The sequence below is a fragment of the Gossypium raimondii genome, chromosome 8 (assembly GCF_025698545.1).
Source record: "Gossypium raimondii isolate GPD5lz chromosome 8, ASM2569854v1, whole genome shotgun sequence".
Classification (NCBI taxonomy): Eukaryota; Viridiplantae; Streptophyta; class Magnoliopsida; order Malvales; family Malvaceae; genus Gossypium; species Gossypium raimondii.
This window is the reverse complement of record NC_068572.1, coordinates 9,897,947-9,914,902: the sequence shown is the minus strand read 5'-3', so window position 1 is coordinate 9,914,902 and position 16,956 is coordinate 9,897,947. Positions and strand designations below refer to the sequence as shown.

Below are 16,956 nucleotides of genomic sequence, written 5' to 3'. Positions count from 1 at the left end.
TGGAGATTCATGTTGGGGATCTCAGTTTAACATCATCATATTTTATTTCAATGTTTTCAAGATATTCCTCCGACAACTATCCTCACGATTTATCTCGTTTCTATCTAGCTAATGCACCGACATTAATAGACAAAAGACAACCATCCCTGTGGGATCGATATCCGACAAACTCACATCTGTCTACTATACTTGCATCGGTAGTGTACGCTTGCACATTATTGTTGTGATGTTATCACCCGATCAAGTTTTTGGCACCGTTACCGGGGATGGTATTTGTTTGATGTTTGTTTTTGTTCTTGTGTGTCTTTTTACTTTGTTTTCCTTATATAATATTTAGTATTCACTAACTTGTTTTCTCTTTCTTGTTATTTTTAAATTTCATTTTAGGTGTTTTATGACCCGAAGAAATTCAGATTTTCTTGCTGACTTTGATCTAGAAATTGAAAGAACTGTTCGAAGAAGACTTCAAGAACAAAGAAATATGGATTTACCAGGGGACAATACAGCCATACCCCTGATACAACAGTAAAACGTTCATAACCCATTGTTGCCACAAAATGCTCACATCCATAATAGAACCATACGAGATTGTGTAGTCCCTATTCTGGATTATTTACAACTAGGAGTTGTTAGACCAGCAATTCAAGCTGGGAACTTTGAACTCAAGCTAGTGGTGTTTCAAATGCTGAACTCCAATGGCCAATATACTAGACTGCCACATGAAGATGCAAGAGAACATTTTAAATCCTTTTTATTGATATATGCTTCCTTTAGTCAACAAGGCGTTCCTGATGATGCCTTAAGGATGCAATTATTTCCCTATTCTTTAAAAGAGAGATCTCGCACTTGGTTTCTTAGGCTACCTACTAGATCAATTACTTCTTGGAATGCTCTCGCCACGTAATTTGTTTTGCGATTTAACCCACCAACAATGAATGCTCATCTTCGAAATGATATTACTACTTACCATCAGCTAGATGATGAAAATCTTCGCACCATATGGGAACGTTATAAATCTTTGTTTCGACGTTGTATCGTGCACGACATCTAACTAGAAACACAAATTGAGATTTTTTATAATGGTCTGAATTCAAATATAAGGAATCTTATTGATGCATCAGCCAATGGACCGCTGCTGGATTGCACTTACAATAATGTTGTGAGAATTCTTGAGAGAATTGCTCAAAATGATTATCAATATCCCATCTCTAGAGCTGCACAAGCAAAGACTACTCCGGGAGTTATTGAATTGGATGCAATATCCGCGCTAAGTGCCCAAGTCTCTTCACTCACAAACATAATTAAAAATATGCAAGGGACGAGTGACATTGCACCTATACAGGTTGCTCAACAATTGGATACTCCTACCTTTTGCTGTGAAATTTGTGGTGACAACCATAGTTATGAAGAATGTCCGCAACATGTAGGAAATACCTGTTATGTCATAATATTCGTAACAATTCTTATGGCAACTTTTACAACAACTTTGCACGCAACTAACAGTTTTGGGGAACTCAGAGTGCTAGACAAAATACTAGGACATTTACATATGGGAATGCATCTACTCAAGGCAATTATAATCTGCGACAAGGGAATTACAATCAACAATAGAACTATAATCAGTATCATCAGTTGTATCCACAACAAGATCAGATATAGTCACATCAAACGCAAATGCAACCACAAATGCTGAATCCGAATGATCAAGGACAACAATAACAACAGTATACACAAGCTTCTACTTCTGACCCATTAATTGCTCTTAAGGCGTTAATACGAGAGTATATTACTCGCACAGAAGCTGTTGTTCAAGGAAATTCATCTTCTATTTGAGCATTAGAGGCATAATTGAGATAGGTTGCTTCAAATTTGAATACTCAACCACAAGGCTCCTTACCTAGTGACATCGAAAACCCTAGCCCGAGGGGGAAAGAGCACTGTAAAGCTATCACTCTTAGGAGTGGTAAACAAACTGCTGAGCCAGTTATCGGTTCTACTGTACCATCCCCAAATATTGATGACATAAGCCTTGATAGGAAGGTTGATTCTGAAGAGCCTATTGATCTACTAGACAAAGAAGTACCGCCAACTGTCGCTCACATGCCTTATATTCGACCCTCGAAATTGTGGACGCAACTAAAAGTATCGACGCAACCGGATGTACTTCCACTTGTACCTTTTCCACAAAGATTCAAGAGGAATGAAAAAGGTAAATGGTATCAGCAGTTTCTGGATACACTGAAACAACTGCAGATCAACATACCTTTAGTGAATGCTATGGTACAAATTCTGAGTTATGAGAAATTTATGAAAGACCTATTGTCCAAGAAGAATAAACTCACTGATGTTAAAACTATTGCACTCATAGAAAGCTTTAGTGCTATCTTGACAAACAAGTTGCTCTCTAAATGGAAAGATCCTGAAAGCTTTGTGTTCGATTGGAAATCAATATTTGAGAAAAGCTTTATGCGATTTGGGAGTTAGCATCAACCTCATGCCACTATCTACTTTTAGAAAGTTGAGAATTGGTCATATGAAACCCACTGTAGTGATATTGTAATTGGTAGATCGATCTTTAGCTCAATTTGAAGGGCAAATCAAAGATATTTTAGTTCATGTGGAAAAATTCATTTTTTCGACAGATTTTATCATACTTGACTACGAGGCAGACAAAGAGGTTCCCATAATCTTGGATGACCATTTTCAGCCATCAATCAAACTCTCATTGATGTTTATAAAGGAGAACTCACCATGCGACTGAATGATGAGCAAGTTACCTTCAGTGTTTTTGAGTATGTTCATCACAAGGATAAAGCAGAGTGCCATACTGTCGATGTGCTCGATGATTTAATTGAGGAAGAATTCAACAACCAAAGTAGAGTCCTTGCTGAAGAAATTACAGTGACATTTGAGGCTGAATCCGTAGACAATTGTGATAGCACGATTGAAGCTAGTACTGTTAAAGTCAAGCATAAATGGCAAATTGAATCCTTAGACCTAACCAATAGAACCACTCCAATTTTCAAACCATCAATTGAAGAAGCTCCCACTCTGGAATTGAAACCACTATCTCCTCATCTTAAATACATCTTATTGGGTGATCACAATACTCTTCCAGTTATTGTCTCCACAACACTAGATGAAACACAAGAAAAGAAATTGATCACATTCTGAAGCAGCACAAACGAGCTATTACCTAGAGTATTGCGGATATTCAAGGTATTAGTCCTTCTTTTTGCATGCACAAAATCAAGTTAGAAGATGAAGGCTAGCAATTAATTGATCCACAAAGAAGGTTAAACGAGAATATGAAGGAAGTGGTCAAGAAAGAAATCATAAATTGGCTTGATGTAGGAATTATATACCCAATTTCTAATAGTAAGTGGGCGAGTCCAGTGCAATTTTTCCCGAAAAAGAGTGGCATCACAGTGGTTCGCAATGATAAGGATGAATTACTACCAACACGCATCCCTACGGGGTGGTAAATCTGTATGGACTATCGTAAATTAAATGCAGCCATAAGGAAGGATCATTTTCCACTTCCCTTCATTGACCAAATGTTAGATCGACTTGTTGGAAAAACTTATTATTGCTTCCTAAACGGCTATTCTAGGTACAACCAAATTGCTATTGCACTAGAGGATCATGAGAAAACAACTTTCACATGTCCCTTTAGTACTTTTTCTTTTCGTTGTATGCCTTTCGGTCTTTGCAATGCAACAACCACATTTTAAAGGTGTATGATGGCAATATTCTCATATATGATCGAAGACCCTTTAGAGGTTTTTATGGATGACTTTTCAGTTTATGGGAATGATTTTGATCATTGTGTTGACAATTTGAATAAAGTACTGAAGCGATGTGAGGACACTCATCTTGTCTTGAATTGGGAAAAATGTTATTTTATGGCAACTGAAGGCATTGTGTTGGGCCATCGCATCTCTAATCAGGGTTATTAAGTAGATAAAGCTAAGGTGGAAATCATCGAGAAAGTACCCCCACCGAAAAATGTGAAAGGTATTCGTAGCCGTTAAGTTCAATTTTGAGCTTGATTTATCCAACTAAATTATTTAAATTATTGATTAAATTTTGAGCAATTGAATTTTAAATTAGTCTAAATTACAGCAAGAACATCCCATGCCGTAATAATGTATTTTTGCTCCAATTCAATAATTTAATGTTAAATTTTTAAGTCATGTGCAGGTGAGGGACATTTGGATGTTCATATGGGCTCAATTGGGAATTTAATCCGCATGAATGAGCTGCTGAATGACGATCATATGCTGGTTGAAGGAATTAAATTAACATTGGAAGAAAAGTCAGTCCAATTAGAATTACAGCAGGCTGAACATGCGACAAAATCAGCAGGGGAATTAATTTTTCTCCAAATTCCTTTCTTGCTAGCGGTGGCCGACCTCAACTAATTCAAGGAAATCGAATCAGCCTTGAAGAGTTCTACTAAAGTAGAACTCTAGTAGGCTGGAGCTATTTTTATGCGACGGGTTCAGCTAGGATAAAGGGGGTTAAGATCGAATTATTTATGATTTTGCTGGAGGCTGTTAATTTTTCCATAAAAAGAGGCGGGCAGCAGCTTTAAAAAGGGAGTCGAAAAATAGAAGAGAGATAGAAGAGGGGCATCACAACTGATCAGGAAAATTCTCTAATTGAACCAGCATAAGCCGATTAAGTAGCTGGAATAGCAGCTTAAAGATTTCAGCTAAGCGAAAGGAAGGAAGCTCGACGATTTGAGGAATTTCTTTTCCAAAAATTCAGTCTGTAACTCATGTTGTTTACAATTGACTTTGGTTTTTCTTTACTTGCTATGAGTGGCTGAATACTTAAGCTTAGTTAGACATTTATGAATCCTAGCACAAGGAATTTGAAGACTTAATTTGTTTTAAATTCGAATTTAGCATTCTTAAATTGCTAAGTTTTATCTTTTAAGGAATTTTTCTAAATTAATTAGATTGATCACCTATTCAATTTAGGATTTTTCTCATAATCATCTAAGTGCAACTGAGTAATCGAATTTCTTAATTTCACTTAGAACTGGTGATGATTAATTGGCATGATGCTAATTGACGCAAGTACAGATTTAATTTTGGAAGCCGCTGGAGGATTTTCTTTAATTAACACAAGGTGAAGTCTCTAAATACTGAATGTTTTTTTTAATTAGCCAACAAAGAATAATTAAAGGTAGGGCTTCAATTACGAATGTTCTCTAATTGAATTTAAATTTATTTGGGGATAGGAATTCACTTCGTAAGTGAATTTTCACCCTTGTTGCTAGATTGGACTACTTAAATAATTTAAGATCGCGAAGGACTTGTGCTTGGTGGATTAAGGCGTCAATAACTTAGCATCCTCTCTCTTTAATTCGATAATTTTTCAGCATTCACAAATCAATTTATTTGTTACTTTAGATCATTATTAGCATAAATCCCCCCATTTTACTATCTTGCATGCGTTTACATTATCTTATTTTCAATTCTTCTCAAATAGGTTTAACACGAGCTTCTTCGTGGGACGATTCCTTACTTACTCTGTATTACCAGTTAATATTGGCTGAGTAGTGGATAAAATTCGGTGGTCGTAATGATAGCTACCAAATTTTGGTGCCGTTGCCGGGGAAGCGACATAGTCAAATCTATTTGATTTTCAGAACTTATTTTATTTTCTTGTTTTTGTCTATGCAGGTAGATTAGTCCCTATAGTATATGTTATTAAGGAGCGGACACTGAACATCGAAAGACCCTGTTAACATAACCGATCAGCAAGCCGAACATCCCAACCTCCACGTTGAGCATAACGTTTCAGAGGATATCAACATGGCCAACCAGACTTTGAAGCAATTGGCCGCACCTAACTTGGCTGCACAACCACCATCTATCACTTATCCCGCCCTTGATAGGCCATTAAAACTCAATTCGGGATTTCTAAATTTGTTTTCAAAATTCAATGGACTACCAGGTGAGGACCCTTACCGTCATATTAATGAATTTTTAATTACTTGTTCAACTATGCAGCTAGATGGAATTGAACAGGAACAAATCTAGCTCCGAGCTTTCCCTTTCTCGTTACAAGGTTTGGCAAAGGACTGGTTATATTACATGCCGCCAGGTTCATTCACAACTTGGACAAGGTTACATAAGGCTTTCCTTGAGAAGTATTTTCCGGCATCAAGGATAGGGTCGATTAGGAAAGAAATTTGTGGAATTAAGCAGCTGGTAGGTGAGTCACTATATGAGTACTGGGAAAGATTTAAACGGCTATGTGTGAGTTGTCCACAGCATCAGATTAGCGAGCAGCTTTTAGTGCAATAGTTTTATGAAGGTCTGATGCCACAAGATCGAGGAATGATTGATGCCGCAAGTGGAGGTGCATTGGTTGATAAAACTCTTGAGCAAGCTCAAAATTTGATTGCTAATATGGTGCAAAATACACAACAATTCGGTCTCAGGAGGTCCGACTTGGGTAAACGGATGGATGAGGGCCAGTCGAGTATGATGGAAGCTCAATTAGCTAATTTAACGGCTATGGTAAGTAAGTTGATGACTGGAGGTACTGCGAAAGCTTCACTATGTGGCATTTGTTGTTTAGAAGGACATACCACAGATATGTGTCCGGCATTACAGGATGGGGAAGCTAACGCCGTGTTTCCAAACCAGAGGAGGTATGATCCATATTCAGCTACTTATAATGAGGGATGGAGAGATCACCCTAATCTTAGATATCAAAACCGAGCTATGCCTCTAGGATTTGAGCAGAAAAATTCCCGACCATATAATATGTCACAACCAACCCATCAAAACCTGAGTGCCGAAGCCAAGACCCATACCATGCTTGAACAAATGATGAAGATGATGGCTGACTAGAAGAAGGAAACCGATGGAAGGTTTCAATCTTTGGGATCGACAGTGAAGCAGTTGCAAACCAGAGCCTCGTCGACCGACGTAAATCTTGGGAACTTGCAAGCACAGGTAAATAATCGGTTACCATCACAGCCCGTGGCAAATCCGAGGGATAATGTCAGTGCTATAACCTTGCGAAGTGGGAAGGAGTTGAGATCGATACTAAAGAAGGTCCAAAATAGCGACGAGAAAGACGACACTGAGGTACAAAGGTCCGATTTAGTGATATTGAAGAGGAAAATTTAGCCTTGCCAAAGGCTGATTTACAACCGTCGCAAGCAGAACCAAAGGAAGCAGGGAAATCACGTTTACAACAGCCCACTGCTTCACACGATGCAACAAATTTTGAACAGGAAATGAGGGTTCCCGAGCCTCGAGCACAAGCAAGTCAGAAAGCTAATAATGAACCTTGGTCTTATGTGCCGAATGCGCCATTTCCACAGCGTTTGAGGAAGGAAAAGTGAGACGACGTCAATGCCGAGATTCTAGAGACTTTCCGCAAGGTACAAGTTAATATTCCATGATTGATGCAATAAAACAAGTGCCTAGATATGCTAAGTTTTTGAAAGAATTATGCACATCTAAAAGGAAATTAATTGGAAATGAAAAAATTAGCTTAAGCGAAAATGTCTCTGCGGTATTTCAAAAGAAACTCCCAACTAAATGCAAAGATCCGGGAATGTTTTCGATACCTTGTAAGATAGGAGACCTTAAACTTGATAGAGCTATGCTTGATTTGGGAGCTTCTATAAATGTCATGCCTAGGAGTATCTACGATAGGGTTCAATTAGGTGCATTAAAAGACACAGGACTGATAATTCAACTTGCAGATAGGAGTAATGCCTACCCTGATGGTGTTTTATTCTAGTGCAAGTAAATGAGTTAGTCTTTCCAGCTAATTTTTATGTTTTAGACATGGGACCTAATGATAATTCAATTGATGTGCCCTTACGCTTAGGAAGACCTTTTCTTAAGACAGCTAGAACGAAAATTGATGTGTATAAAGGGAATTTAACTATGGAATTTGATGGTGAGATAGTTAAATTTAATATATTTGATGCTATGAGATATCCCACTAATATTAATTCCGTATTTACTCTTGATGTGATTGACAATTTTGTTCAAGATGTCTATGAATTAGGGGATGAGGAAGAGTTGAAAAGCGTTCTGGCTAAGAGCATTTTTGATATTAATGAGCAAGAATTTATCGTTTCTGATTCTTTAATTGACTCAGTTTGTGCATTAGACTCGCCCAAATTGACACGATTCAAGCCGATCCTCCCTGACCTTACGACGACTGGTAAGCAAATTCCTTCATTGACTTCAACACTTAAATTAGAGTTAAAAGAGCTGCCCGAAAATTTAAAGTACATTTATTTGGGGGAAAATCAAACTTTACCATTGATAGTGTCGAATGCTTTAACCGAGATGCAAGAATCTAAGCTGCTTAGAGTTCTTAGGGAGCATAAAGAAGCCTTCGGTTGGACACTAGCCGATATTCGGGGCCTTAGTACGACTTTATGTACTCACAAGATAGCCTTAGAACCAGATTCAGTCCCCAAAAGAGACCCCCAACGCTGATTGAATCCACCAATGATGGAGGTAGTTAAGACTGAAATTTTAAAATGGTTGGAAGCTGATGTCATTTATCCTATAGCCGATTCAAAATGGGTAAGTCCAATTCATGTTGTACCTAAGAAGGGAGGAATCACAATAGTTACCAACGAAGAAGGGTTGGAAATTCCTACAAGGGTGCAGAACGGTTGGCGGGTTTGTATAGATTATAGGAAGCTGAATAAAGCCACTAAAAAAGACCACTACCCCCTCCCATTCATGGATCAAATGTTAGAAAGGTTAGCTGGTCGCTCACATTTTTTTTTAGATGGCTATTCAGGTTATTTACAGGTACCCATCGCACCTGAGGATCAAGAGAAGACCACCTTCACTTGCCCGTTTGGAACTTACGCCTTCAAGAGAATGCCTTTCGAATTGTACAATGCACCAGCCAATTTTCAAAGAGGTATAACGAGCATATTTTCGAATTTTATTTCACATTTAATGTAGGTGTTCATGGATGACTTTACTATTTATGGTGATTCATTTGATCAATGTTTGCATCATCTTGTGTTAGTTCTTAGACGTTGCATTGAGACTAATCTGATATTGAATTTTGAGAAATGCCATCTCATGGTTGAGAAATGTGTAGTATTGGGGCATGTCGTCTCAGCTAAAGGATTAGAAGTCGACCAAGCCAAAGTTGAGGTAATTAAAAATCTACCTTATCCAGTTACTGTGAAAGGAATTCGATCCTTCTTGGGACATGTAGGTTTTTACCATCGGTTCATCAAGAATTTTTCGCAAATATCGTCATATTTGTGTGCATTGCTAGGTAAGGATGTCGCGTTTGAATTTAATGAGAATTGCAAAAAATCTTTTGATGAATTGAAATTGAAATTAATCACGGCTCCTATCATTCAAGGACCGAATTATGCATTACCCTTCGAGATTTTATGTGATGCTAGTGATAGGGCTGTTGGTGCGGCACTTGGGCAAAGAAATGGTAGGGAGTCTTATATTATTAGGTATGCTAGCGAGCTATTAAACTTGATACGCCCCGGCCTCGGTGATGAGAGTCGAGTCGTTGATGTGCCCGATCATGAATTGGAGTAATATTAAGGTTTGTCAAAAATAGGTTAAGAAAGAAAAGATAAAGGCTCAAATTAGTTCAAAAGTGGTGATGGAATGTATTGAGGTTGATATGTGAACGAAAATAAAGTATTCAAGTTGAACCAACACAATATAAGTGTGTTAACCTGGGACTTATATGAGTACTTAGGTATGTTTGTATGAATGGAAAACGAATAAATTGGAACCTCGACCCGCTATCAAAGATGATAGGAACCTCGGTATAATTTGAATGCCACACTTTGGGTACAAAGTGATAAGTTCAGAAAGAAAGACGGGTTGTCGCCACAAGGGTTACTTGATAAGTCAGACGAGTCTTTGGAGAACAATGAGAGTTGAAAACAAACTCACAAAGTAAACAAATATCATATAAGATTCAAAAGTATATTGTCTAACCTTTACAAAGCTTATAACCAAGGTATTTATAGACAAAAAATAAGGTAAAACGAATGGCCACAAATTAGCCCTTACTGTTGTTCTAGAATGATGAATAAATGCTTAAACTCTTTACTTCAACCGAACAGCCAATATTGGTTTCTTAAATCCGTTCATTCATCCTTAGCTAGGAAGTAAGTTGATCAAGCTCCTATCCATGCACTTGGAATAATGGTGGTGGCTGCACATTAATGTATGCACAAAGAGTGGCTTGGGAAAATAAATCAAGAACCCCTTTGGCGAATGGTCACATAGGAGACACCAAACAAAGAACCCAACTTTAATTACCAAACATGCATGTGAAAATAATGGTGCTGCTTTGGAAAAAGGTTCGGCCAAGCCTTGGAAAGCCAATAGAACTTATCACATCCTTTAATTCATGTATTCCCCACGAAAAAGGTACTTGGAGAGAATCAATCAGCAGCCTCTTCTTCAATGCAAGTCAAAGTGCATGCAGCATGAATTGATTCGGCATTAAATTCGGTAGCAAAGAATTAAACCTTCCCTTTAAATGCCGTTCCTTACATGCTGAACATCTCATTTAATTCATGTTTTGCTGCACATTAAATTCGGCAAGCTTGCACCTATTAATTCCGTCCATTAAATGGCCACATGAAAAGCACTAGCAACTCCTTTAATGCCGTTCAAGCTATTAAACCTGCAGACAAACAATTAAATTCGGTAATCAGCATCTAAGGACAATAAAATTTGGCTGGACTTAAATTAAACCCTCATTAAATTCGGCAACCTCCTTTAATACATAATTAACTCATGCATGAAACAAAACAAGTTAATTAACATATTAATTTTGGCTGGACAATAAGAACATTAAGTCAACAATGAGACATATTAAATTCGGCTGCCACATGGTCAACAAAGCATAATAAATTCGGCAGCCACATTAGGACACATTTAAGACATGTTATGATTCAAACAACATAAATGCATATATAATAAATTAAATGAAACATAGACAAATTAAATGCATGCCTTAACCTATGACAAATTAATGTGTACTAATTAAAAATCATGTACTAAATAAAGCAAATTTAATATAAAAATTATTAGACCCAAATTAAATCATGTGCATGCTGAAATTAACAAACTAACTAATGAACTTAATTTATTCCAGCAACTATGTAAAAGCATAAGTTAAAATAAATTGAAGTTCAAACTTAATGATCTAAAATTAGCTCGAATTGAGATTCATTGAACTGAAACAAGCTTCGATAAACTTGCAAGAATTTGCGATTGTCGCCTGATGAACTGAACCAAGGATGTTTTCGGGGCAGGGTCGTATCAAAACCCAGCTCAATGCAATTACACCACGACCGAGAAAGAGCTCTATGCCATAGTTTTTGCCTTAGAAAAATTTAGAGCATATTTGTTAGGAGTCAAAGTTGTTGTATTTTTTGACCATAGTGCTCTTAAATATTTGTTGCATAAAAAAGAAGCCAAGCCTAGATTGATTAGATTGATTTTACTGCTGCAGGAATTTGACCTGGAAATTAAAGATAAGAAAGGTAAAGAGAACCTTGTGGCTGATCATTTGAGTAGGATAGAAACTGGAATTTTGAGGGATGAGCCGAGTGATTTATTTCCCGATGAGAGACTTTATAGTGTGTCTAGTGTTTTGCCATGGCATGCCGACATAGTGAACTACTTAGTGACTAAAGAGTTCCCTACGAATGCACCTAGACATTTAAGAGAAAAAATTAGAAGTCAAGCCCGATTTTACTTATGGGAAGAGCCATACCTTTGGCGATTTTGTAGTGACCAAATAATTAGGCGTTGCGTCGATGATAGTGAGATAGATTCGGTGCTTAATTTTTGTCATTCTCGAGAGGGTGGAGGACATTTTGGGCCTAAGAGAACAACTCATAAAATACTTGAGTGTGGGTTATTTTGGCCGACTATTCATAAAGATTCATATGCATTTGGTAAAAATTACGCATCATGTCAAAAAACCGGCAATTTAAGTAGTAGAAGTCAAATGCCATTACATAATTTTTATGTTTGTGATTAATTTGATGTATGGGGTATTGATTTTATGGGCCCTTTTCCTTCTTCTTTTGGTTATCTATACATTCTTGTCTGTGTTGATTACTTGTCGAAATGGGTAGAAGCATTTCCAACTAGGGCCGATGATGCTAGAACTATGGTGAAACTTCTTAAGACCAATATTTTAAATAGATATAGGGTACCAAGGGCTATAATCAGTGACAAGGGAACACATTTCTGTAATAGAACCTTGAAAGCTTTATTTGCACAATTTGGTGTCACCCACAAAGTGTCGACAGCTTATCACCCTCAAACCAATGGGCAAGCTGAGAGTAGTAACAAGGAAATTAAGGAAATTTGGAGAAAATTATGAAGCCTAATAGAAAAGATTGGAGCCAACGATTAGATGAAGCATTGTGGGCTGATCGAACAGCTTACAAAACGCCAATAGGGATGTCACCTTATAGGGTTATTTTTGGGAAGGCGTGTCATCTTCCCGTAGAGCTTGAACATAGGTCATTTTGGGATGTTAAGCAATGCAATCTGGATTATAGTTTGGCAGGTGAAGAGCGCAAGTTGAAGCTGCAAGAATTAGAGGAGTTGCGCTTGGAGGCCTATGACAATTCAGTCATCTACAAAGGTAAATCGAAGGCATTTCGTGACTCCAAGCTGATGCGCAAGGAATTTAAGGTAGGGGAGAAGGTATTACTATTTAATTCTAAGCTTAAGCTATTTCCCGGTAAGTTAAAGTCAAGATGGCTTGGACCGTTTATAATAACCGAGGTGCATCCTCATGGGGCAGTCGAAATTCGGAGCCTCGATACTAATAAAATTTTCAAAGTAAATGGTCACAGGTTGAAACATTTTTATGAAGGGGAGTGAGTAGCTTGGATGGAGGAGATCAATCTTGAGGATCCATGAGGAATTGCAATGTCAAGCCAACGATTTAAAAACAAATGCGCTTGTGGGAGGCAACCCACATATTCAGGGAAGTTTTCTTTTATCTTTTCCATTATTATTGTTTCTTTCCATTAAGTAAATTTTTAATTTCAATTCTCTTTTGCATTAGGGGCAATGCAAACATTAAGTATGGGGGAGAATCAACTCATTGATTTTCTAACGTATTTGATGCTTGTTTTGTTTTTAGTAACTTTCATGAATAAGACTTGTTAAATTTTATTTAGGGAAATATTAAAATAAAAGAATGAAGATGTATTTCATGAATTCAAGTTGATTGGGGTGGTTGTATGTCGATTAGTTGGGTTAAATTTTGTTTACAATTGACTGATTTTGGTTAATAAAAAAATAAAAATATTTTATCTGCTTACTTGATCAATTATGTGGTCCTTGTGAGGAATTTGAGCCTAGAGCGTAAGTTGGGACATCCATGCCAACTTAAGAGGTTATTATCATTCATGTGTGATTATTGTTATCGACTATCAATTACTCTAGAACTTGGTTTAGATCTTATTAAGGCTAGTAATACATTTGATTTCAATTAATATGATTTCAGGGGCAATAGGAATTAAGCCACGATTACTGATAAAAGCCGACCGTGACATTATTCCAATTAGTTAGCCAACTTGATGTCTTAATTTCCCAATTTTTCATGTGCCTCTAGAAATTAAACCAAAGCCTGAATCAACTCACCTTCTTAGGCTAGTTAATTCAGTTTGGAAGTTTATCATAATTTCGACATTTGTTGGCCAATATATGGTGTTTTTTTAGCTAGAAATTAAGGGCTGATTTTCTTGAAAGGAAAAAAAAGAAGAAAAAAATTAATATGAATAAGTTGCAGCCTTCCTATGAACGAAGCATGAAATGGATCGGTTGAATCAAGTGGTATGGAGATGAAAATGATTAAAGGCTGATTAGTTATCTGCTTTTTAAAAAAAATAGAGAAAAGAAATAAGGGAATTGATGACTTCCGAATGATTTTACTAGCCTAAGAGAACTAGCTCCACCATCTAAATAAATTCCTCCCGTCCACTGCACATTACCTCGGCCCCATTACAACCTTTATTTTGTCTCGATTATATTTATGGAATTTTATGTGTTATGTTATAGGTAAGATGGACAAGCAAGCCTATGGTGGTTAATTACGGTCGATTTCAATTTGAGAGCATTATACTAGCCTAAACACAATGAGTGAGGAGTGTTAATAATTCTTTTCGGTAAGAATTGATCGAAGAAGCATGATTAATTTCCTCTTCCTCTCTTGAATAAACCAAAATCTAAATTGATTGATTTCAAAATTCATCCCAAGCATGGGCGATGCAACAACTCTTGATTAGACTTGAAATTTTTGAAATTCTTCTTGATTTTCTTCGACTTGATTACTTAGGGACGATCAATAGTTTAAGTATAGGGGAGTTTGTTAAGTTCAATTTTGAGCTTGATTTATCCAACTAAATTATTTAAATTATTGATTAAATTTTGAGCAATTGAATTTTAAATTAGTCTAAATTATAGCAAGAACATCCCATGCCGTAATAATATATTTTTGCTCCAATTCAATAATTTAATGTTAAATTTTTAAGTCATGTGTAGGTGAGGGGCATTTGGATGTTCATATGGGCTCAATTGGGAATTTAATCCGCATGAATGAGCTGCTGAATGACGATCATATGCTGGTTGAAGGAATTAAATTAACATTGGAAGAAAAGTCGGTCCAATTAGAATTACAGAAGGCCGAACATGCGACAAAATCAGCAGGGGAATTAATTTTTCTCCAAATTCCTTTCTTACTAACGGTGGCCGAACTCAATTAATTCAAGGAAATCGAATCAGCCTTGAAGAGTTCAACTAAAGTAGAACTCTAGTAAGCTGGAGCTATTTTTATGCGACGGGTTCAGCTAGGATAAAAGGGGATAAGATCGAATTATTTATGATTTTGCTGGAGGCTGTTAATTTTTCCATAAAAGAGGTGGGCAACAACATTAAAAGGGGAGTCGAAAAACAGAAGAGAGATAGCAGAGGGGCATCACAACTGAGCAAGAAAATTCTCTAATTGAACCAGCATAACTCGATTAAGCAGTTGGAATAGCAGCTTAAAGATTTCAGCTAAGCGAAAGGAAGGAAGCTCGACGATTTGAGGAATTTCTTTTCCAAAAATTCAGTATGTAACTAATGTTGTTTACAATTGACTTTGGTTTTGCTTTACTTGCTATGAGTGGCTGAATACTTAAGCTTAGTTAGACACTTATGAAGCCTAGCACAAGGAATTTAAAGACTTAATTTGTTTTAAATTCGAATTTAGCATTCTTAAATTGCTAAGTTTTATCGTGCAAGGAATTTTTATAAATTAAATAGATTGATCACCTATTCAATTTAGGATTTTTCTCATAATCATCTAAGTGCAATGAGTAATCGAATTTCTTAACTTAGAACTGGTGATGATTAATTGGCATGACGCTAATTGACGTAACTACAGATTTGATTTTGGAAGCCGCTGGAGGATTTTCTTTAATTAACAAAAGGTGAAGTCTCTAAATACTGAATGTGTTTTTAATTAGCCAACAAAGAATAATTAAAGGTAGGGCTTCAATTACGAATGTTCTCTAATTGAATTTAAATTTATTTGGGGATAGGAATTCACTTCGTGAGTGAATTTTCACCCTTGTTGCTAGATTGGACTACTTAGATAATTTAAGATCGCGAAGGGCTTGTGCTTGGTGGATTAAGGCGTCAATAACTGAGCATCCTCTCTCTTTAATTCGACAAATTTTCAGCATTCACAAATCAATTTATTCGTTACTTTAGATCATTATTAGCATAAATCCCCCCATTTTACTATCTTGCATGCGTTTACATTATCTTATTTTCAATTCTTCTTAAATAGGTTTAACACGAGCTTCTTCGTGGGACGATTCCTTACTTACTCTGTATTACCAGTTAATATTGGCTGAGTAGTGGATAAAATTCGGTGGTCGTAACGACAGCTACCAGTAGCTTTCTTGGACATGCAGGATTTTACCGACGATTTATTTGGAATTTTTCAAAAATTGTAAAACTATTGTGCTCATTGCCGGAACATAATAAAAAATTCCTCTTTGACGAGGCATGTCTGGATGCCTTTATTCAGTTAAAGAAGTAGCTGGTCAATGCAATACACCCATTGTCGTCGCACTTGATTGGTCTCAACCTTTTGAAGAAATGTGCGATGCAAATGCTTTCGCCGTGGGTGCAGTGCTAGGACAATGCCAGGGAAAAATATTTCACGCCATCTATTATGCTAGCAAAACTCTTACAGAGGCTTAACTCAATTATACCAGCACAAAGAAAGAACTGCTGGCTGTAGTCTTTTCCTTTGACAAGTTTCGTTCTTATCTTATCGGTGCAAAAGTTACAGTATTCATTGATCATTCTGTGTTGTGATATCTCTTTATGAAAAAAGATGCCAAACCAAGACTGATACGATGGATTTTATTGTTGAAAGAATTTGACATTGAGATAAAAGACCGCAAGAGATCAAAGAATCAAGTTGCCAATGATTTGTTTAGATTGGCAGTTGGCAACGAAGATAGGAAAATACTTCCAATTGTCGACACATTCCCAGATAAGATGTTATTCGCTATCGATGTAACTCCTTGGTATGCAGATTTGGTTAATTACTTGGTGTGTGGTAAGCTCCCATTAAGTATCAAGGGCCATAAAAAAGAAAGATTTCTTCATGACGTAGTGAAGTACCATTAGAACGAGCCGTATTTATTGAAGGTATGCAATGACAACATCATTCGATGTTGTGATTCGAAAGAAGAAATGCTTTCAATCCTGAAGCACTATCATGATGCTCCGTATGGAGGCCATTTCGGTGGTATGAGAATTGCTGCTAAGTTATACAATCATGATTCTGCTGGCCATCATTGTTCAAAGATGCTCATAATTTTGTGAATAAATGATAAATGTCAGCACACCAGTTCTA

The 16,956-nt window shown here is 36.8% G+C and overlaps 1 protein-coding gene across 1 annotated transcript; it reads left to right on the top strand.

Moving 5' to 3' along the window:
* The first annotated feature begins 8,507 nt into the window (after positions 1-8,507).
* Positions 8,508-12,405, top strand: LOC105793124 (uncharacterized). Its single transcript, XM_012622052.1, has 5 exons — positions 8,508-8,681; positions 8,817-8,931; positions 9,043-9,173; positions 11,524-11,620; positions 12,155-12,405. Exons 1-5 carry the CDS (start codon positions 8,508-8,510, stop codon positions 12,403-12,405), a joined length of 768 nt encoding a protein of 255 aa, XP_012477506.1.
* The last annotated feature ends 4,551 nt before the right edge of the window (positions 12,406-16,956 follow it).